We start from the raw sequence: 16,901 nt of genomic DNA, 5'->3' as shown, positions 1-16,901 counted from the left end.
CCAGGCAGCAGTCCATACACAGCCAGAGCCTATGATAATAATGATAGTGATAATAGTAGTAGTAGTAGTAGTAGTAGTAGTAGTAGTAGTAGTAGTAGTAGTAGTAGTAGTAATAGCAGATGCTTTTGTACCGTGAAGCAAGAGGAAGGAAAGCGTCCCGGCTATGCTTTCTGCGCGTGGTGGTGACTCTTCCCCAGCATTGTTTTAGCCTTTCATTGGTGAGCATGCGTCAGTGACATCAATCACTCCAAAACATAATGGATTCACCTACTGAGTTCCTCGAGAACCCACTGACGCTTGGCAGTAGTAAGGATCACATCTGGATGGGCACACTCCTGTAATTCTGGCACTCAGAAGGTGGAGGCATTAGGATAGGAGCTCAAGGCTAGCCTCGGCTATCGCGTGAGTTTGAGGCTACAGCCAGGGTTACACAAGGTCTTGCCTCAAAAAAAAAAAAAATCCAAACCCCCCAAACTGAACCAAAGTAAAACTCCAGAGTGAATCCATCGACATTATCAGTAGCATTTTGAGAAAGAGAGAGAACTAAGTGCTGGAGGGGGCTAGCCTGGGCTTGAACTTCAGTCAAGGCCTCTCTAAGACTCTTCATTTTATGTCAACTTGCACTGTGCAGATGGAGACTGGGTTTAGGGAGGAGCAGGAGGAGCAGGAGGAGGAGGAGGAGGGGAAGAGGAGGAGGAAGAAAGGAAGAAAGGACCAGAAGAGCCAGAAGGAAGAGGATACATACGCCCAGACCCACTTCCCCCTCTCCACACCTGCCACAGGTAGACAAAGCACACAATGATCCACAGGAAGAGCAGCCACAGCCCGTTGAGGTAGAGGATGCTCTCGACCAGCCGCTGTACGTCCACTGACACCAGGTTGACCACGTCCCCTGCTGCGCTGGACTTTCTGGAACCACTGGACAGGACCAGGACCTGGGCAGGTGAGAGGAGGAGGGACACGAGAGGAGGGAGGAATGGCCCAGCCTCAGTTTACCACCTATGCAGGGAACCTGTAAACTTTCCCAAGCTAACCTCCCGGGGTTGGGCATGAGGATCTGGGGAGACACGTCAGTGAAAATTACAGAAAGCTAGACCCTGGGTGATCTGGGCTCATTTGTCCAGTGCTAGGGATGCCCCTGTCTGTGCTGAGAGCGGCCTCCTCTCCCCAGATATCAGGGGCAGATACAGGCTACACTGTGCTGAGCTCTCCCCTGGATGCTGGGGTGACTGCAACTAGGCCTGTTACCATGGTAACAGTTGTTAAAAGGTGAAAAGTGATCCCAGAACCAATGCTGTACCTATTTTACAGCTAAGAAAACTGAGGCCCAGAGAACTGACTTGCCCTGAGTCAGAGCCAGAGCCAGAGACCCATAGGCCAGGAATTCAGGATTCCTAAGGCACGACACAGGTGGGACAGGGTGTTAGATTCTCCCAGCCAGAGCTTCCTGAGCATCCCTGGCTCCAGTGCCTTTCCCTGGTGGCTTCTAATCTGTCTGCTGCTGAGGTCACAGGACCCCTCAGCACGATGAACCTTGGCTCTTCTTGCTGCTCTGTACTGTGTGAGAGTTAGTGTGACCCAATGTGTAGGACTCGCCACTCTGCAAGTCTTCACAGAGGGCTGGCTGCAGCCCCACCCACGGGGACTCCCCGCCCATGCTGCCTCCTGAGAACTTCAGAGATTGCTGGCACAGCTGGAGTCTGAGTGACAGAAGCTGAGTTCAAAGATGTTTATAGTTCATTTCAATGACAGCCATGCCAAGTGCCAAGAAGGTGTCTCCCTGGGGGTCAGGCTGGTCAGACCTCTTCTGAGGATCAAAGGCTGCCTTGCCCACAGTGTTTCCTCTGGTGCTCAAAGGAAGTCAGCCACAGAGACTCGCAGGGGATATGGGCATCCTGGTGGGAATGCAGATTATCCTGTGTCTCCTCCCTTGTACTAACAAGCTACAGAAACAATGGATATCTGGAAACTGCCATTTCCCTAGGAGCCTTATGCAGGGAGAAGGAAAACATTGTAGCCTGGTGCCAGAAAGGAACTTGTCTTTGGGAGTGATCTCACAGTGCCCTGACAACCTGCCAGAGACAGGGGCACCCCCAGCTAGAACTGCACAGCTATGAGTACCTCTTAGCCTCTACTTAAATCTAAACCCCACAGTCAGGATTCCAGAGAAGAACTTAGGGGGAGTCACTGTCCCTTGCCTGATTAATTGACGAATTAGGGAAGGTACTCAGCCCGGGGTTAGGGCCTGGGGCCAGGCTCTGACCCTAATAATTCTAGTAACAATTTGTTCTCAGTGAGGACAATGAGCCACAGTCATCAGACATCACTCGGAGGTCTCACTATGGGATGAGAGATGGAAGAGATATGGTTGGAGAAGTCTCAGGGCCAGATCACACAGAGGGTTAAGCAGGGAGGTAGGAGGACAGGAGACAGCCCAGGTACCAATGCTCACACGCCTGCCCCTGGTGCTCACCTTTCTGTACACCAGGCCAGTGATGGCTGTTCGCAGCCTCATCTGCAGGACCTTGACTCTGTACATGTACTGCTGTTCAAACAGTGTCTGTAGGCAGGCCGACAAGAACATCAGCACAGCCAGGAGCCAGCCCGTCCATGCCGAGGACTCGAGGTCGCCCATGAACTCCAGAAACAGACTGGGGTGCAGAAAGAGGGGCAGGCAGTGAGGCCTAAGTCATCTGGGTGCAGGGTCACTGGGGGTGGCGACTGACTGGACGAATGGCTGCAAACACTTCTGTCCACGGTTCTTTTCCATGTGACTTTTTTTTCTTTTTGAAACAGGGTGGGGGTGAGGACCATGTAGCCCAGGCTGGCCTCAAACTCACTATGAACCCCATGATCCTCCTTTCTGAGTGCTAAGGATACAGGCATGTAGGGGCTAGGGGATCAAACCCACAGCTTGGTTGACAAACGCTTTACCAACTGACCAACAAACCAAGCCGAAACCCTCTCCTGGTTTAGCACTAGTTGGGGGTTGGACTTATTTTGTGCTTCAGGTCTTAAGCTGTGATCCTCCTGCCTCAGGCTCTTGGGTGCTGTCATCACACATACCCACATGAGGCCTGGCTTTACTTTCTATTTTGAGACAAGGTTTTAGTAAGTGACATAGGCTGACCTAGAGCCCATGGTGTAGCCCAGGCTGGCCTAGAACTTGCAATCTTCCTCCTTTAACCTCTTGAGTAAGAATGACGGCTCTTCACCTGCCAAGCCTGGCTCTACAATCCACCTCTTGAACCTGGACTGGCTACCAGTTTTGCCTGTTCAGACATAGAAGGTAGTATTTTGCCAACACCAGGCTTTGCTCATGTGTGTGTGTGCATCTGTGTGAGTGTGTGTGTGTGTGTGTGTCTGTGTGTGTGTTTGTGTCTGTGTGTGTGTCTGTATGTGTGTGTCTGTGTGTGTGTTGTGTCTGTGTGTGTGTGTGTGTGTGTGTCTGTGTGTGTTTGTGTGTGTGTGAGTGTGTGTGTCTGTGTGTGTGTGTGTGTCTGCGTGTGTGTGTGTGTGTGTGTGTGTGTGTGTGTCTGTGTGTGTGTGTTTGTGTGTGGTGTGTGTTTTTGTGTGTGTGTGTGTGTTTGTGTGTGTGTGTGTCTGTGTCTGTGTGTGTGTGTGTGTTGTGTGTGTGTCTGTGTGTGTGTGTTTGTGTCTGTGTGTGTCTGTGTGTGTGTGTCTGTGTCTGTGTGTGTGTGTGTGTGTGTGTGTGTGTCTGTGTGTCTGTGTGTGTGTGTCTGTGTGTGTCTGTGTGTGTGTGTCTGTGTGTGTCTGTGTGTGTGTGTCTGTGTGTCTGTGTGTGTGTGTCTGTCTGTGTCTGTGTCTGTGTGTGTGTGTGTGTGTGTGTGTGAGTGTGTGTGTGTGTGTGTGTGTGTGTGTTATTTGTCCTGTCTCCAGGGCCAATAGTGCTTGAACAGGCCTGTCCTAGTCTCTTCGAGGATGGAAATTTCATGGAGCAAAGCCCAGGCGCGACTACTTCAGATGTCCCTGGCCTTCTCAGCCACTGGCCACAAACACTTGAGGGGGCTGATCCATACATCCTGACCAGCTGAGTGTGACTGCCTGTGACTTTAAGCTCTAACCTCGGGGACCATACAGTTCTCTGCCCTCCTGGGATCATTCACACCCCCGCCCCATGTATCCCCCCACCTCCGCAGACTTATTGCGCATGTGCTGTAGTCCTGAGTCCCAGATGTACACACAGAGGCAGAATTCTTCCTCCCAAGATGTCCTTGAAGCAACTCAGCGGGAGCCAGGACCTACCTGAGGAGCTTGGGAACAGCAAACCTGAAGGCATCGCTAATGACCAGGCTGAGGGTCCCCAGCAGGAAAGTGGACCGGAACACACGCCAGATAGCCCTGAGCAGCGGGCCCCGCTGGCTCCTCTCTGGCTGCAGGAAGGCCTCTGTCTCAGGGGTCCCCATACCACTGTGCCCTTTGTGCCTGGTAGAGAGGAAATGTGGGCACCGGGCCTGAGTTACACTCGGCGGCACAGCAGACAATCAAATTCTGCCAAATATGATTGTTGACGTTTTGAGACGAGGTCACTCTGCGGCCCTGGTTGGCCTTGAACTCAGAGCACTGCTAGGGGCTCTGGTAGGATGTGGGGGTGACATAGAGGCCCTGGATGCCAGGTGAGCACTGCAGGGTCTCAGATGGGGACTGCTTGGGGCCCTTCCTCCATGATCCCTCATTTTAGGGTGTTGAAGAGAACCCCCCATTAAAATCTCTGTTTAGATCACACAAAGCACTCTGGGAAGAAGTGTTCCTTGAGTTAGAGGTTGGTGGGAACAAATGACAGATTGGGCGCATGCTGGGGGAACGGAAGCAGGACCAGGTGTACCAGAGGTCAGCTGCTGCTGAGGGCTCTAGAGACCAGCCGATGAGTGCTCTTTGCCAGGCTCCGGCTCAAGGTCTGGCTCACCTCCCACTCACCCCGGCAGCTCACTGAAGTTCCTCCTCCATTCTCTTTCCAGCTGGGAAACAAGTTCTTCTGAAAAGTTTTCTCTCCCAAGTGACCAGAGGTCTTTTGGCCCCAGCAGTTTCCTGTAGCCCTTCCATAGCAGTCTGTGAAAGAGGGGTCACCAGAGTAAGTTCTTCCTGCCTTCCCCATGCTCCTTCTTGCTCCCTGCAGGTAGCTGTGTGACACCTGGGAAGCCACCTCTGTTGGGTATTGAAGGCAGTAGGCTCCCCTGGAGAACCCAGCTACTTTTTAAAGACATGGGAAATAAAAATGATTGAATACTCAAGGAACAACTGGCATACTAGGGAAACAGACCCTCTCTGGAGTCAGAAGTTCAGGGTCCAAAAGTTGTTTCAGATCTTTGATCTTTTTAACAACTTGAAGGGGAAGCTCTCGTTTGGTGCTGGGCTGTCTCTCTAGGTCCTGCCAAGTGTCCCCATGAGACAACAAGCAAGCAAGCAACAGGCCACTCTGCAAATAGGTAATTGCCTTGGAGTCCTGGGGGGACAAGCAATGTGACACGGAGTCTAGGTAGGACAGAGAAGGACACAAAACAGAAAGCACACAGGGCACCACCCCAGCCCTCCACCTCACTCACCCAGAGGCCCACCAGAACATGGCCTTGGAGGGAAAGGAGGCCTCGGCCTCTGGACATGGATTCTGGAAAAGACAAAAGGCCAGGAGGAACCCAATGTGATGGTGTCCACCAATGTCTCAGCACTTCCGCTGAGGCAGGAAGAAAGAGAGCTTAAGGCCACCCTGGGTACATAGCAAGGCCCCATCCCAGGGGAAGAAAAGACAGCTGGCCTGGGTCTCACAGTCTATAGTGAGTAGGTGGCCAAGGTTAGAAAGACAGAGTGAACATGAGTTTAGTGCTAAAAAAAAATGGTAAAGTTTGATGCCTCTTTACCAGAGAGACATCAGTGTACAGAGAACTTCCTGGTAGTTAAGGCAAAAAGGGCTGGAAGGCCAGGCATGGCGATTCATATCTTTGCTTCCAGCAGATCTCTATGAGCTCAAGGTCAACCTGGTTTCCATGTTAAGTTCCAGGTCCTCCACGCAGACATAGTGAGACCGAAAGGGCTAGAGGGCTAATGGAGACAATAACTCAGAACAAGAGTTACTCAGAAGAGTGGCCATTATTTTACAGAGACCGAGAAGTTTTCAAATAGTTGGATATGGTAGTAGCTCAGGCCTATAACCCCAGCTCTCTGAAGGTAGGAAGATTGATGTGGGTTTAAGGCTAGCCTGGGCTAAACTAGTGAGTTCCAGGCCACTCTGGACCTCAATATGAAAGCCTACCTTAAAACAACACAAAATGACAACTCAAAGCAGGGACCATGTTATGGAGCCTAGTGACGGAGTGTATATAGTGTGTGTGTGCATGCGTGCCTGTGTGTGTGTGCATGCACATGTATGTGTGTGTGTGTGTGTGCATGTGTGCGTGTGTGTGTGTGTTAAAGGGAGGAGTTACTGAGGACTAGAGCTTCCTCTTAGTCCCCCCTTTAGTGTGAGGAATTCCCTCTACACCAATCCACCTCCCATCCCCCAAACTAAGCTGTTCCCATATCCTGATGGACTGACAATCTTTCCAAGTGTGATCCAGGTTGCTTCTTCCGTTGCTCCTTGACAGATACTTTGTCACAGTGACGAGACAGTAACCAATCTACCAGTCATAAGAATGATGTATTCTGTGACTCTGCAGTCCTCCTGCCTTCCCAGTGCTAAGACCACAGATGCCTCCATGCTGGACCCCTGTGGTTCAGATTTTGCCAAATGACTGAATGAATAACAACAGGGAAATGCGACTCGTGTTCTAGGCCACATTGCTGTTGTTGCCATTGGAAGGAAGGGTTTGAGGGGAGGGGAGGATGCACTGAGTTCAGGACTGACTTACCAATGGCTTGGAGTCTTCTGAGAAGAAGGGTGGCTGGTCTACCAGACAAGACAGCACCAGCTCTGCCACCACCAGGGACAAGCACAGGTAGGTGGCCAGGTGGTGGAGGGGCTCCTGGCGGAAGCTCTGTGGGTGACAGAGAAGCCCCACTGAGCCCAAGAGTGGTGGTCAGAAACAGTGAAGGGGTTCCAAGGTCTGGGCTGAGGCTGGGCATAGTTCTGAGGCCTGGACAATTTCTAGTTGGGAGCCAAGCCCTGGCGCATGAAAGCCTGGTCCTTTGGGCTCACAATATGTGACTGGGTGAGCCACAGTCCCTGGGACGAGAACACAAAGGGCGCTGAGTTTTCTTCCTTTCTCCTTTTTAGCCCTGTGGTTGTTTGAACGAGAATGGCCCCCATGGGCTCATGTACTCGGAAGGGTAGTCACCAGGGAGTGGCACTATTTGAAAGGATTAGAAGGATTAAAATGCGTGGTCTTATTGGAGGAAGTGTGTCACTGGGGCTGGGCTTCGAGGTTTCAAAAGTTCATGCCAAGTCCAGAGTCTCTCTCTGCTCCCCACCACGATGACAATGGACTAAACCTCTGAACCTGTAAGCCTACAGTGCATGCTTCTTTTATGAGTTACCTTGGTCTCTTCATAGCAACAGAACAGTGGCTAAGACAAGCCCTGACCTCCCAGTCTCTTCTTTTTTAGCTGATTTTTAAAATATCAGCTCTGCACTGGGTTCTCTGCAATCTCTCACAATGTCCGACCTGCCCTGATCCCCACTGGGCTTTTGTTTTTGAGATTGGTCTCATCCTGTAGACTGGGCTAGCCCCGGACTCATAGCGATCCTCCTGCATGCAGGAAGTTCAGGTGGGAACCACAACATCAGCTTGTGTTCTGGGTTTGAGGTCTTTGTTTTTCAGATACTACTCAAATGTATCCTAATTCTCCTATGGCCCCCCACACCCCGCACGGCCATTTTTACCACCGTTTCTATTGGAAAGGAAGGAAAGGAAGGAAGGGAGGAAGGGAAACGGGGAGCAAGTGTGCAATGTGTCAAGGTCTGTGTAGACCTGTGTGTGTCTCTGATGTATATGTAGTGTGTGTGTGTGTGTGTGTGTGTGTGTGTGTGTGTGTGTGTAGGGTGTATGAATATGGTATCTGTGTATATGCGTATGTGATGTGTGATGTGTGTACAGGATGCATGTTTGGTGTGTGTGTGTATAGGATGTATATGTATAGTGTGTGTGTGTGTAGGATGTATATGTATAGTGTATGTGTGTGTGTAGGATGTATATGTATAGTGTGTGTGTGTGTAGGATGTATATGTATAGTGTGTGTGTAGGATGTATATGTATAGTGTGTGTGTAGGATGTATATGTATAGTATGTGTGTGTAGGATGTATATGTATAGTGTGTGTGTAGGATGTATATGTATAATGTGTGTGTAGGATGTATATGTATAGTATGTGTGTGTGTAGGATGTATATGTATATGTATGGTATCTGTGTATATGCGTATGTGATGTGTGTATGGGATGCATGTTTGGTGTGTGTGTATGTGTGTGTATATGTTTAGGATGCATGTGTGTGATGTATATGGATGCATGCATGTCTGTTCTTCTGTGATATGTGAATGAAACATACAGATGTGTCAAGAGCGTGAGAGGCGTGTGTCCGTGTGGGGATATAAGATCATGGAGATCTGTGTTGCTAAACTATGTACATTTGACACTGTGGATGCTGGGCATTCCGTTGTGTGGGACAAGCCCATGAGCTTGCAAGTTCAAATCCCCAGCAACTACATACAAATCTCGATGTGGCTCCAGCCCTGTGGAGTGGAGAGACAGGATAACTTTGGCTTACTGGCTGCCGGTCTAGCTCCAGGTTCACTGAGGGACACTGAGTCGAGAGAATATAAGGCAGAGGGTGGTAGGTCTAGAGACAGCGCACCCTCCCCTGGCCTCTGCACACACAGCCATGTAACATTCACATAGGTACATAGCACACACTAAGCATACTGCATCCTACACATGGGCATAATATTCATATACCAGTTCAAAACAAAAGCTTGGTCCCCAGCTCCGAAAAAAAAAAAAAAAAGAAAAAAAAAAAAAAAGAAAAAGAAAAACAAAACAAAACAAAACCAAAGCAAAGTGCACGGAATTGGCGGTGCTTATGGGGGAGGGTGTTGCGTGGGGAAAAGGGTCCGACCCCGACCCACAGGTTCCGCGGATCGCGCTCACCCCTGCGGAGGCCTGCTGGACAGTGTCGATGGCTGGCACGAGGCAGCAGAGCAGCCAGTACCCGAACAACACCCCAGATGCACGGACCCCCTTCTTTCTCTCCATGTGGATCAGGAAGGTGGCGAAGCTCTGGACAAGAGAGGGTGGAGGGCAGAAGGGGAGGGTCCCACTTTCCTCATCCTCCCGCACCAGTGAGAAAGCAGCTCTTGGGAGCGAGCCAGGCCTCTGCATAGGCAGCGGTTACCATGGTGGTGAGCCACACGGTAGGGTGAATGAGAAGCTCTGGGGCCTGGGGCATGCCCCGGTGGATCCTCCAGAGAGGCACGGCCACGTTGAAGGTGTAGAGAAGGATGAGGGCAAAGCCGAGCACCTGGAGGAAGAGACAGAAGTGAATGCACACTGGAGAAGACCTCGCTTGCAATGCCTGAAGGGGGCTCTGTTAGTGACGTCGCCCATGTGCCATCCCCGCTTGGGAGCCGAGGAGACCCATCCTGACCTCCAACTCTCATGCCATGTTCTTCAGCAGCTCGAGCTGAGCCACTGTTTCCCAGGCCACGGAGGAAGAGTGTGTGTGTGTGTGTGTGTGTGTGTGTGTGTGTGTGTGTGTGTGTGTGTGTGTGTGTGTGTGTGTGTGTGTGTGTGTGTGTGTGTGTGGGTGTGTGTGTGTGTGTGTGTGTGTGTGTGTGTGTGTGTGTGTGTGTGTTGGGGTGGGTTGGGGTGTGAGATTCTGGCTAGGCAAAGAGGCATTCCTATGGATGTCACTGTAGTATGAACCGTCCTGAGGGGCTGCTTCTGCCTTGAGGCAGGAGGTCCTCACTGCCTAAATGCCAGGTTGTTGCTAAACACAAGCCCCAGTTTCAATTGCTCTTAGGAAGGTGATAATGAACGCCTGACTGTCCCAGTAGACAGTCACTGATGAAAGTACGCCATCTGCAGATGCTCTCCCGGGCAAGCCAGCTACAGCTGTGCCACAGTGCTTCTCCATGCACATCTGTATTGTCTCCCCTGGCATGGTATTTTGGTGGCCTGTGTGGGGATCTTTCTCCTCTCTCTCTTTTTTTTTTTTTTCCCTTTTTTTTTTCCGGGGCTGGGGGCCGAACCCAGGCCCTTGCGCTTCCTAGGCAAGCGCTCTACCACTGAGCTAAATCCCCAACCCCTGGATCTTTCTCCTCTCTTGGCTTGATTTCTTTTCGGCCATGTTTGTGGTGTTCAGCTGACCAACCCAGCAACTGAAGGTCTCTGGCTAGGGCAGGTTTCCAGTGAGGCTGAAGGTCTGCAGGCTGGGTCTCCACACCACTGCCACCTGTCACACCTGTCATGGTACAAACTGAGGAGTCCTTCTGGCCCCCACCCCAAAAGCCTTACTTCCTGTTTGCAATGGGTGGACTCTGGCCAAGGCTACACTTTGGTGGAAACTGCAGGGGCAGGGAAAGGAGGGTGACCAGCCGAAATCTAAGAGGGCAGTGGTCACTCCCCCTCCTTCCAGAAGTCTCCTCACTCCGTGATTGCTGTGGTGGGTGGGCAGCAGTGAATGGGCTAGGACAAACCCACAGGCATTGTGAGAACCCCTCTCTCTCCTCCCTCTCCCCTTTCCCTTCTGCCCTTAGCTACCACTGCTCCTCAGAGCAGAGAGGGGACGGAAGGCATAGCTGACAGTGGTTGAACACAAGCTTTTGTATTTCTGACCAGACTTCCAGGCACACTTCTCTTTCTTATCTTCTGGTTCTTGGTGTTTGTTTGTTTGTTTGTTTGTTTTTGTTTTTGACAAAGAGGTTCTCTGTGTAGCCCTGGCTGTCCTGGAACTCCATCTTTAGACCAGACTGGTCTTTTTTTTTCTCTTTTCTTTTTTTCGGAGCTGGGAACCGAACCCAGGGCCTTGCGCTTGCTAGGCAAGCGCTCTACCACTGAGCCAAATCCCCAACCCCTCAGACGGGTCTTAAACTCAAGAGACCCACTGCCTCTGCCTCCTGAGTGCTGGGATCAGTGTGTGCCACTGCTGCCCACGCCTGGCTGTCTTCGTTCTTGACTCCCAGTGTGAAGTATGGCTGACTGATGACAGCTGCTTTCCTAGGCTAGCCTAGGCTAACTTGTGCACACTGTGGGAGTCCCCTTAACGCTTGTTGTCCTGTTTCATCCTCCTGCCTCCCATCCAGTCAGTGCAATCTCCCTTTCCTTATGTGAGCCCAGCCTGCTCATGTGGATAATTTAGCCCTGGGTTGTAGATTAGCCTGAGGATCATGTGTCAATGGCCCTGTGTAGGAAGGATGTCCCTGTAGAGATGCACCCCAGCTCTTCTATGGGTGAGCAGAATGGTTTATTGACCACAGAGGACACCTTATAGGAGCACACATTCACAGACCTATCACGGGACATCTTCTGTTTCTCCCAACTCCCCACCGTGCTGTGTACTCAACAACTACAACAAATTTTACCCCCAGACTCCACAGAAAAGACATTAAACTGGCTTTGAACTCACAAATCCACCTGCCTCTGCCTCTCAAGTGCTGGGATTAAAGGCGTGCGTCACCACCATCTGGCTTAGAAAGAAACCTTTAAACAATTCAAGGAACAATAAAGGCCTCCTGAGACCCCCAACAAGCAAGCACCTTAGAGTTGAACAGTGTGGAACTGGGGGTCGGGGGCGGTTTGCCTGCAGTGCCAGTGCTGGGGAGGGGGAGGCAGACAGAGCAGAAGTCGAATGTCAGCCTGAGCTACCTAGCAACTTCTGGGCCAGCCTGGGCTATATGAGCTACGCACCTGTCTCAAAACAAACAAACAAACAACAAAAACAAACAAAACCAAACAAAGCAAAAGTCTAAGTAAGTAATCTTAATTTGTTACATTATGTCACAAACGCAATTAAGATCCAACCTCCTTTTGGTAAGTTAATAAAGGCCGTATGCTGCTCTGACTTACGATATTAATAAGGGGAGTAAAGCAATATAAAAGAGAAATAGGCAGAAGAGAGAAGGACGTGAGAGAGAATCTAAGTGTGAGGCTATGTTTTGGGTAAGGAAGGTTATAAAGAACGAATATTGGCTTCGCATAAGGAAGGATTGTGTATGATAAAATTAGATTCTTTTCCCCTGAGGTAAAAATGATTTCTTGCTTCCAAAATAAAAAGTGAAAGCTGAGGACAAACCCGAGCCCATGCAGAAGGGCAGGGCAAGACACAAAGGACAAGCCTTCAGGATGGCAGGGGGATGAGGACGAAACGCACTGTCAAGTTCCAGGACATGGACGCACAGCTGAAACACGTCGCTCGGCAGAGCTGGGAGGGGCTCTTCAGATACAGAACTGCTCGTGGCGACCTTACAGAGAACGAACTAAAGAACAGACGTTTTGTTTGCTCAAGAATCTTACTTATGTTTTGAAGGAACTTCCTCACTTTTAACTACTTGGGGGGGAAAAACGGTCTTATAAAGCTGTTTGTTTCGGTGTTCCACATCACCTAAATATTAAACGAAAGTTAAAACTAAAACCTATTGCTTCCTCTACAATCCTGGGAAAACTCTCCGGAGGGGTCAAAAACCAGAGTTTAGAGACTGGAGCCAATAAGGATAAAGACGGACAGGGAGGGCCAACGAAAGGACAGCTAGAGGAGGCAATCCCTCCTCTAAAAAGGCTCAGGAACTCTGGAAACCATTTCCCCCTCCTGAGCACCAGGCTACAGATGCAAGAGGTTGGGCTGGAACCAGGGCTCACCCCACAAAGAGGCAATGATTAGGGAGAGACATCCCCTGTCCCCTGTGTGTCTAAGGGAAGGCACATGGTGAGCAGAACTGCGTTCCAGCCACAGGTGACGACGTGAGCAGTACAGAGATGAAGAAGAGCACACACACACACACACACACACACACACACACACATACACACACACACACGCCATGACCCTTTGCCTGACCTTAACAGCAAATGCTAAAATGTTAATGTGAGGTTCCTACCATTAATGATACTCTAAAACAAAACTTCACTGGATCCTGACCAGAATTCCTATCCAAATCCATTTTAGCTAGGGGTCTGTTACTCTCAAAGAGCCACGCAAGGGCTTGCCTTTGGGTCGTTTAAAGAAGCATTATTGGGTCTTATTGGGTACTTGAATCCCAGGAAGACAACGCCCTATTGTAACTTCACTTTTTTCAAATTCTGTTTTCATTTTTAATGATGGTTCTTAAATGCTTGAACCTCCCCGTTTGCCCACTACCTGCCCAAGGCAGTGGAAAAGAAAGGATATGGGAGGGCAAGGGGGTGTGTGTGGACCTGTTCAGACACGCTCGTCTGTGTTGTTTGGAAATCTGCAGTTCAGTTCACAGGAGTCAGCAGTGGCAACTCGATCTACTCGAAAACACTTCACTGATTCACCAGCAGTCCAGTTCGGTAGAGTCTGGGATAGCAAACACGAATCAGCAGTGGTGACATTACCTGGCAGAGACAGCCAGGCCTCAGCCTTGGCAGGAGGGACCAGGAGGAACGCCAGGGTAAATTCTCAGCTGTGTCTCTCTCAGCGAAGATTGAGACAAGCGTTACCCAGCTCGACCTATAAAGAGCCTCCATCACACTGTCCACTGAGTCATTTCTATACTCTCGCCAAACATCACGTGCCCTCCACAGGTCTTGCCTCAGCAAGAAACTGCAGCCCCACCGCCAGAAGGTGTTTTTGTTTGTTTGTTTTTGCTTTTTTTTTTGGTGCATTTCTCTCTATGAAGTCCCAACAAATGCAGCTCAACTATGCAGTGTAAGGCAGACCCATACAAGCATGTTAGCAAAGGACCCTTCATCCCACGTCCTTTCACGGGCTTGCTTGAGCAGAACATCCTCTCCTGAGTCTGCGTCAGTGAAACGTTTCTTCACGAGTCTGCCTTAGCCTCTCACCTGTGTCCACTTCAGCTAAACACTCCTTCACGTTGTTGTGCCTGCAAAACACCATCCAACCGACTTTCCAGAGAATCCTTAAGTTTCCACTCCACCCCGTTTTTCTAAAGCATTCCAGATGAGATGCACGAGGCCATGTTGTTTTAAAGTCATTCAAGGGGGCAGGGGCAGAAAGCATTAACATTTTTATCATATTTATTTATTAGTGTGTGTGTGTGTGTGTGTGTGTGTGTGTGTGTGTGTGTGTGTGTGTGTGTGTATTCCACATGCCACAGCAGACATGTAGAGATCAGAGGGCAACCAATGGAGAGAGTCATTTCTCTTCTCCCCCTGTGTGGGCTCTGAGGCTTGAGCTCAGATCATCAGGCTTGGTGACAAGTGACTTTACCCATGAGGCATCTTGCCTGCCCTTGCTTTTACTTTTTTTTTTTTTCTTCTTTTTTTCGGAGCTGGGGACCGAACCCAGGGCCTTATGCTTTCTAGGCAAGCGCTCTACCACTGAGCTAAATCCCCAACCCCCTGCCCTCATTTTTAAATTGGAGACAGGTTTCATTATGTAGACCCGATTGTCCTAGAACCTGCTAGGTAGATCATGTTAGTCTCAAACTTGAAATGGTTCTGCCTCTGCCTCTCAAGTGTTCTCTCAGACAAGTCCTTTAACTGCCATGGGGATTTTCTTGGGATGTTATTCTTTAGTCAAAACAAATCTGCTTGGCTCTGAATAAATAAAAATCTAGGGCTTCCTGTTTAGGGTCCCCTCTATTACTGAAAAAAAAAACTAAACTAAAAAATAATAATTCATTCCTGCTGGGCCTGTTATATGTATTTCCAGCTTGACCTACACAGCCCACATTTTACGCCAGACTTTTAAACATATCCCTTGGCCCAGTGAGGTGGCTCAGCCAAGCCTAATGAATTCAGTTTGAGCCCAGGACCCAGGAAGGGAAGGACAGACTCCTAAAAGTGACTTCTGCTTTGTGAGCCCACACACATATGCACACAAAATAAATTTAAAAAAATGTAATTTTAAAAAAAGAGCCAAGGTGGTGGTGGCACATGCCTTTAATCCCAGCACTTGGGAGTCCAGAGGCAAACTGAGTCTGAGGCCAGCCTGGTCTATAGAGCAAGTTCCAGGATAGACGGGGCTACACAGTGAGAACCTGTGTTGGAAAAACCAAAAACCAAATGAACAAACAAAAAACCAAAGCCAAACCAAACAACAACAAAACCCAAACCACATCTTCTAACTCCTCCTATGAGTCTGAGACCAGAGAGGACCCCCAGAATGTCAGAGTCCCAGACACACAATTAGCAGATCTAAATCTGCCCTGATCTCTCCTGACTTGCAGGGGCGTCCCGGTTGCCGTTCTGACTGACAGGTGCCCTTCCCAAGCCAGTGTTCTTTCCCCAACTCTTTACTTAGGTGGGTGCAGCCACGTCAGCCTCTTGTTCCTCTAGCAGGTTTGGGGGGGGGTATATGTTCTTGATCTGAGCACTGGGGAGGTAGAGGTGGGTGAATCTCTGTGAGTTCGAAATCAGCCTGATCTATATAGCAAGTTCCAGATCAGCCAGGGCTACATAGTGAGAAAGAGAACTTGTTTCAAGAGGAAAAAAAAAGTTGTATAATAAAGACGTTAGCCCATCTTTTCTGGACTGGATTCCGAAGTAGTTGTTGTTGTTATTGTCGTCGTCGTCCTCCTCCTCCTCCTCCTCTTCCTCCTCCTCCTCCTCCTCCTCCTCCTCTTCCTCCTCCTCCTCCTTCTTCATTTTTTGTTTTGTTTTGTTTTCCAAGACATGATTTCTCTGTGTAGCCCTGGCTGTCTTGGGACTCACTCTGTAGTCCGGGCTGGCCTTGAACTCACAGAGATCCACCTGCCTCTACCTCCTGAGTGCTGGGACTAAAGGTGTGCACCACCACCACTGCCCAATACAAACTTTTACACTGGATCAAACTGGACAAATCTTCCAGACGACCTTTTGTCAATAAACTGGTTGTTGCTACTTACACCAACAAACTCACATCTTCAACCTAAGCAGCCGTAACATTGCACCAAAACACACGACAGGCTATTGCACCCATACGATCCACAACTTCACCTACGGGAAGTGCTCCTCAGAGTCTCCAACCATCCTCAGTTCTGGCCCTCTCATGAACACCTGTCAGACCAATAATAGCCAGGGCCCACACTGCCTCTACTCATCTTGAAGAAGCCACTTAAGGTGGGACGTTTACCCAAATGTCTATGGTTTGACACGGCCTCATGTGTTGAGGGTGAAGTGTTGAGCCAATTTAGGGTAGGTGGAAACATTGAGCCATTCTCACTCAAGGCAGGACCATCGTGGTCTGGAGGACAAGCTGTTGTTGACCACCAGCTCCACCGAGATGCCACAGTTTGGTCTGATTATTTCTGCAGGACCTGCCCCAAGAGAAGCTGCCCCTAGGATTCCTGACTCTCTGCTATGGCTGTACCATGGCTTATCCAATATACCCTACTTCTGCCCTATATTTCTGTGGTAATGGTTATGGGCACAGCACTCTCGGGAGTAGGGTCAACTGTAGTTTCTAATTAGTAGGTCCAGGAGAGGGCAGGGCTGTGTGATGGTTCAGTGGGGGACTTGATGAACGAGTGGAAAGGCTCATGCTTGTGATGTCGATGTGTATCAACAGTTAAACAAGTGTAGGGCAGCTTTGAAAATGTCCGGCGGGACTGTCAGGCAGAAGACGTGAAAACACGAGGACCAGTCGGAGTGTAGCTCAGCGGTGAGCATCTGCAGTGTAGGGCAAGGCTCTGGGATCTACTCCTAACGTATGGGACTTAGTGACGAGGACAATAAGGAGTGGGGCGTTGTGGCGCGTGCCGTAAGCCCAGATATTGGATGGGGAGGCAGGAGGATCAGGAGCTCAAGGTCACCCTAAGCTACAGATCGAGTTTGA

The 16,901-nt window shown here is 49.8% G+C and overlaps 1 protein-coding gene across 1 annotated transcript in view; it reads right to left on the bottom strand.

Moving 5' to 3' along the window:
• Positions 1-16,901, bottom strand: part of Abcc6 (ATP binding cassette subfamily C member 6) — a 53,226-nt gene that overhangs the window by 34,792 nt on the left and 1,533 nt on the right. The window contains exons 3-10 of the mRNA XM_032893592.1: positions 9,339-9,464; positions 9,095-9,223; positions 6,864-6,989; positions 5,565-5,626; positions 4,939-5,070; positions 4,267-4,446; positions 2,474-2,651; positions 774-935 (exon numbers count right to left, since the gene is read on the bottom strand). Of these exons, the coding sequence (XP_032749483.1) occupies positions 774-935; positions 2,474-2,651; positions 4,267-4,446; positions 4,939-5,070; positions 5,565-5,626; positions 6,864-6,989; positions 9,095-9,223; positions 9,339-9,464 (1,095 nt within the window). The remainder of the gene's footprint in view (positions 1-773; positions 936-2,473; positions 2,652-4,266; positions 4,447-4,938; positions 5,071-5,564; positions 5,627-6,863; positions 6,990-9,094; positions 9,224-9,338; positions 9,465-16,901) is intronic.

The sequence above is a fragment of the Rattus rattus genome, chromosome 2 (assembly GCF_011064425.1).
Source record: "Rattus rattus isolate New Zealand chromosome 2, Rrattus_CSIRO_v1, whole genome shotgun sequence".
NCBI lineage: Eukaryota > Metazoa > Chordata > Mammalia > Rodentia > Muridae > Rattus > Rattus rattus.
Note: the sequence above shows the minus strand (reverse complement) of the source record. Positions and strands in the feature narration are given on the sequence as shown.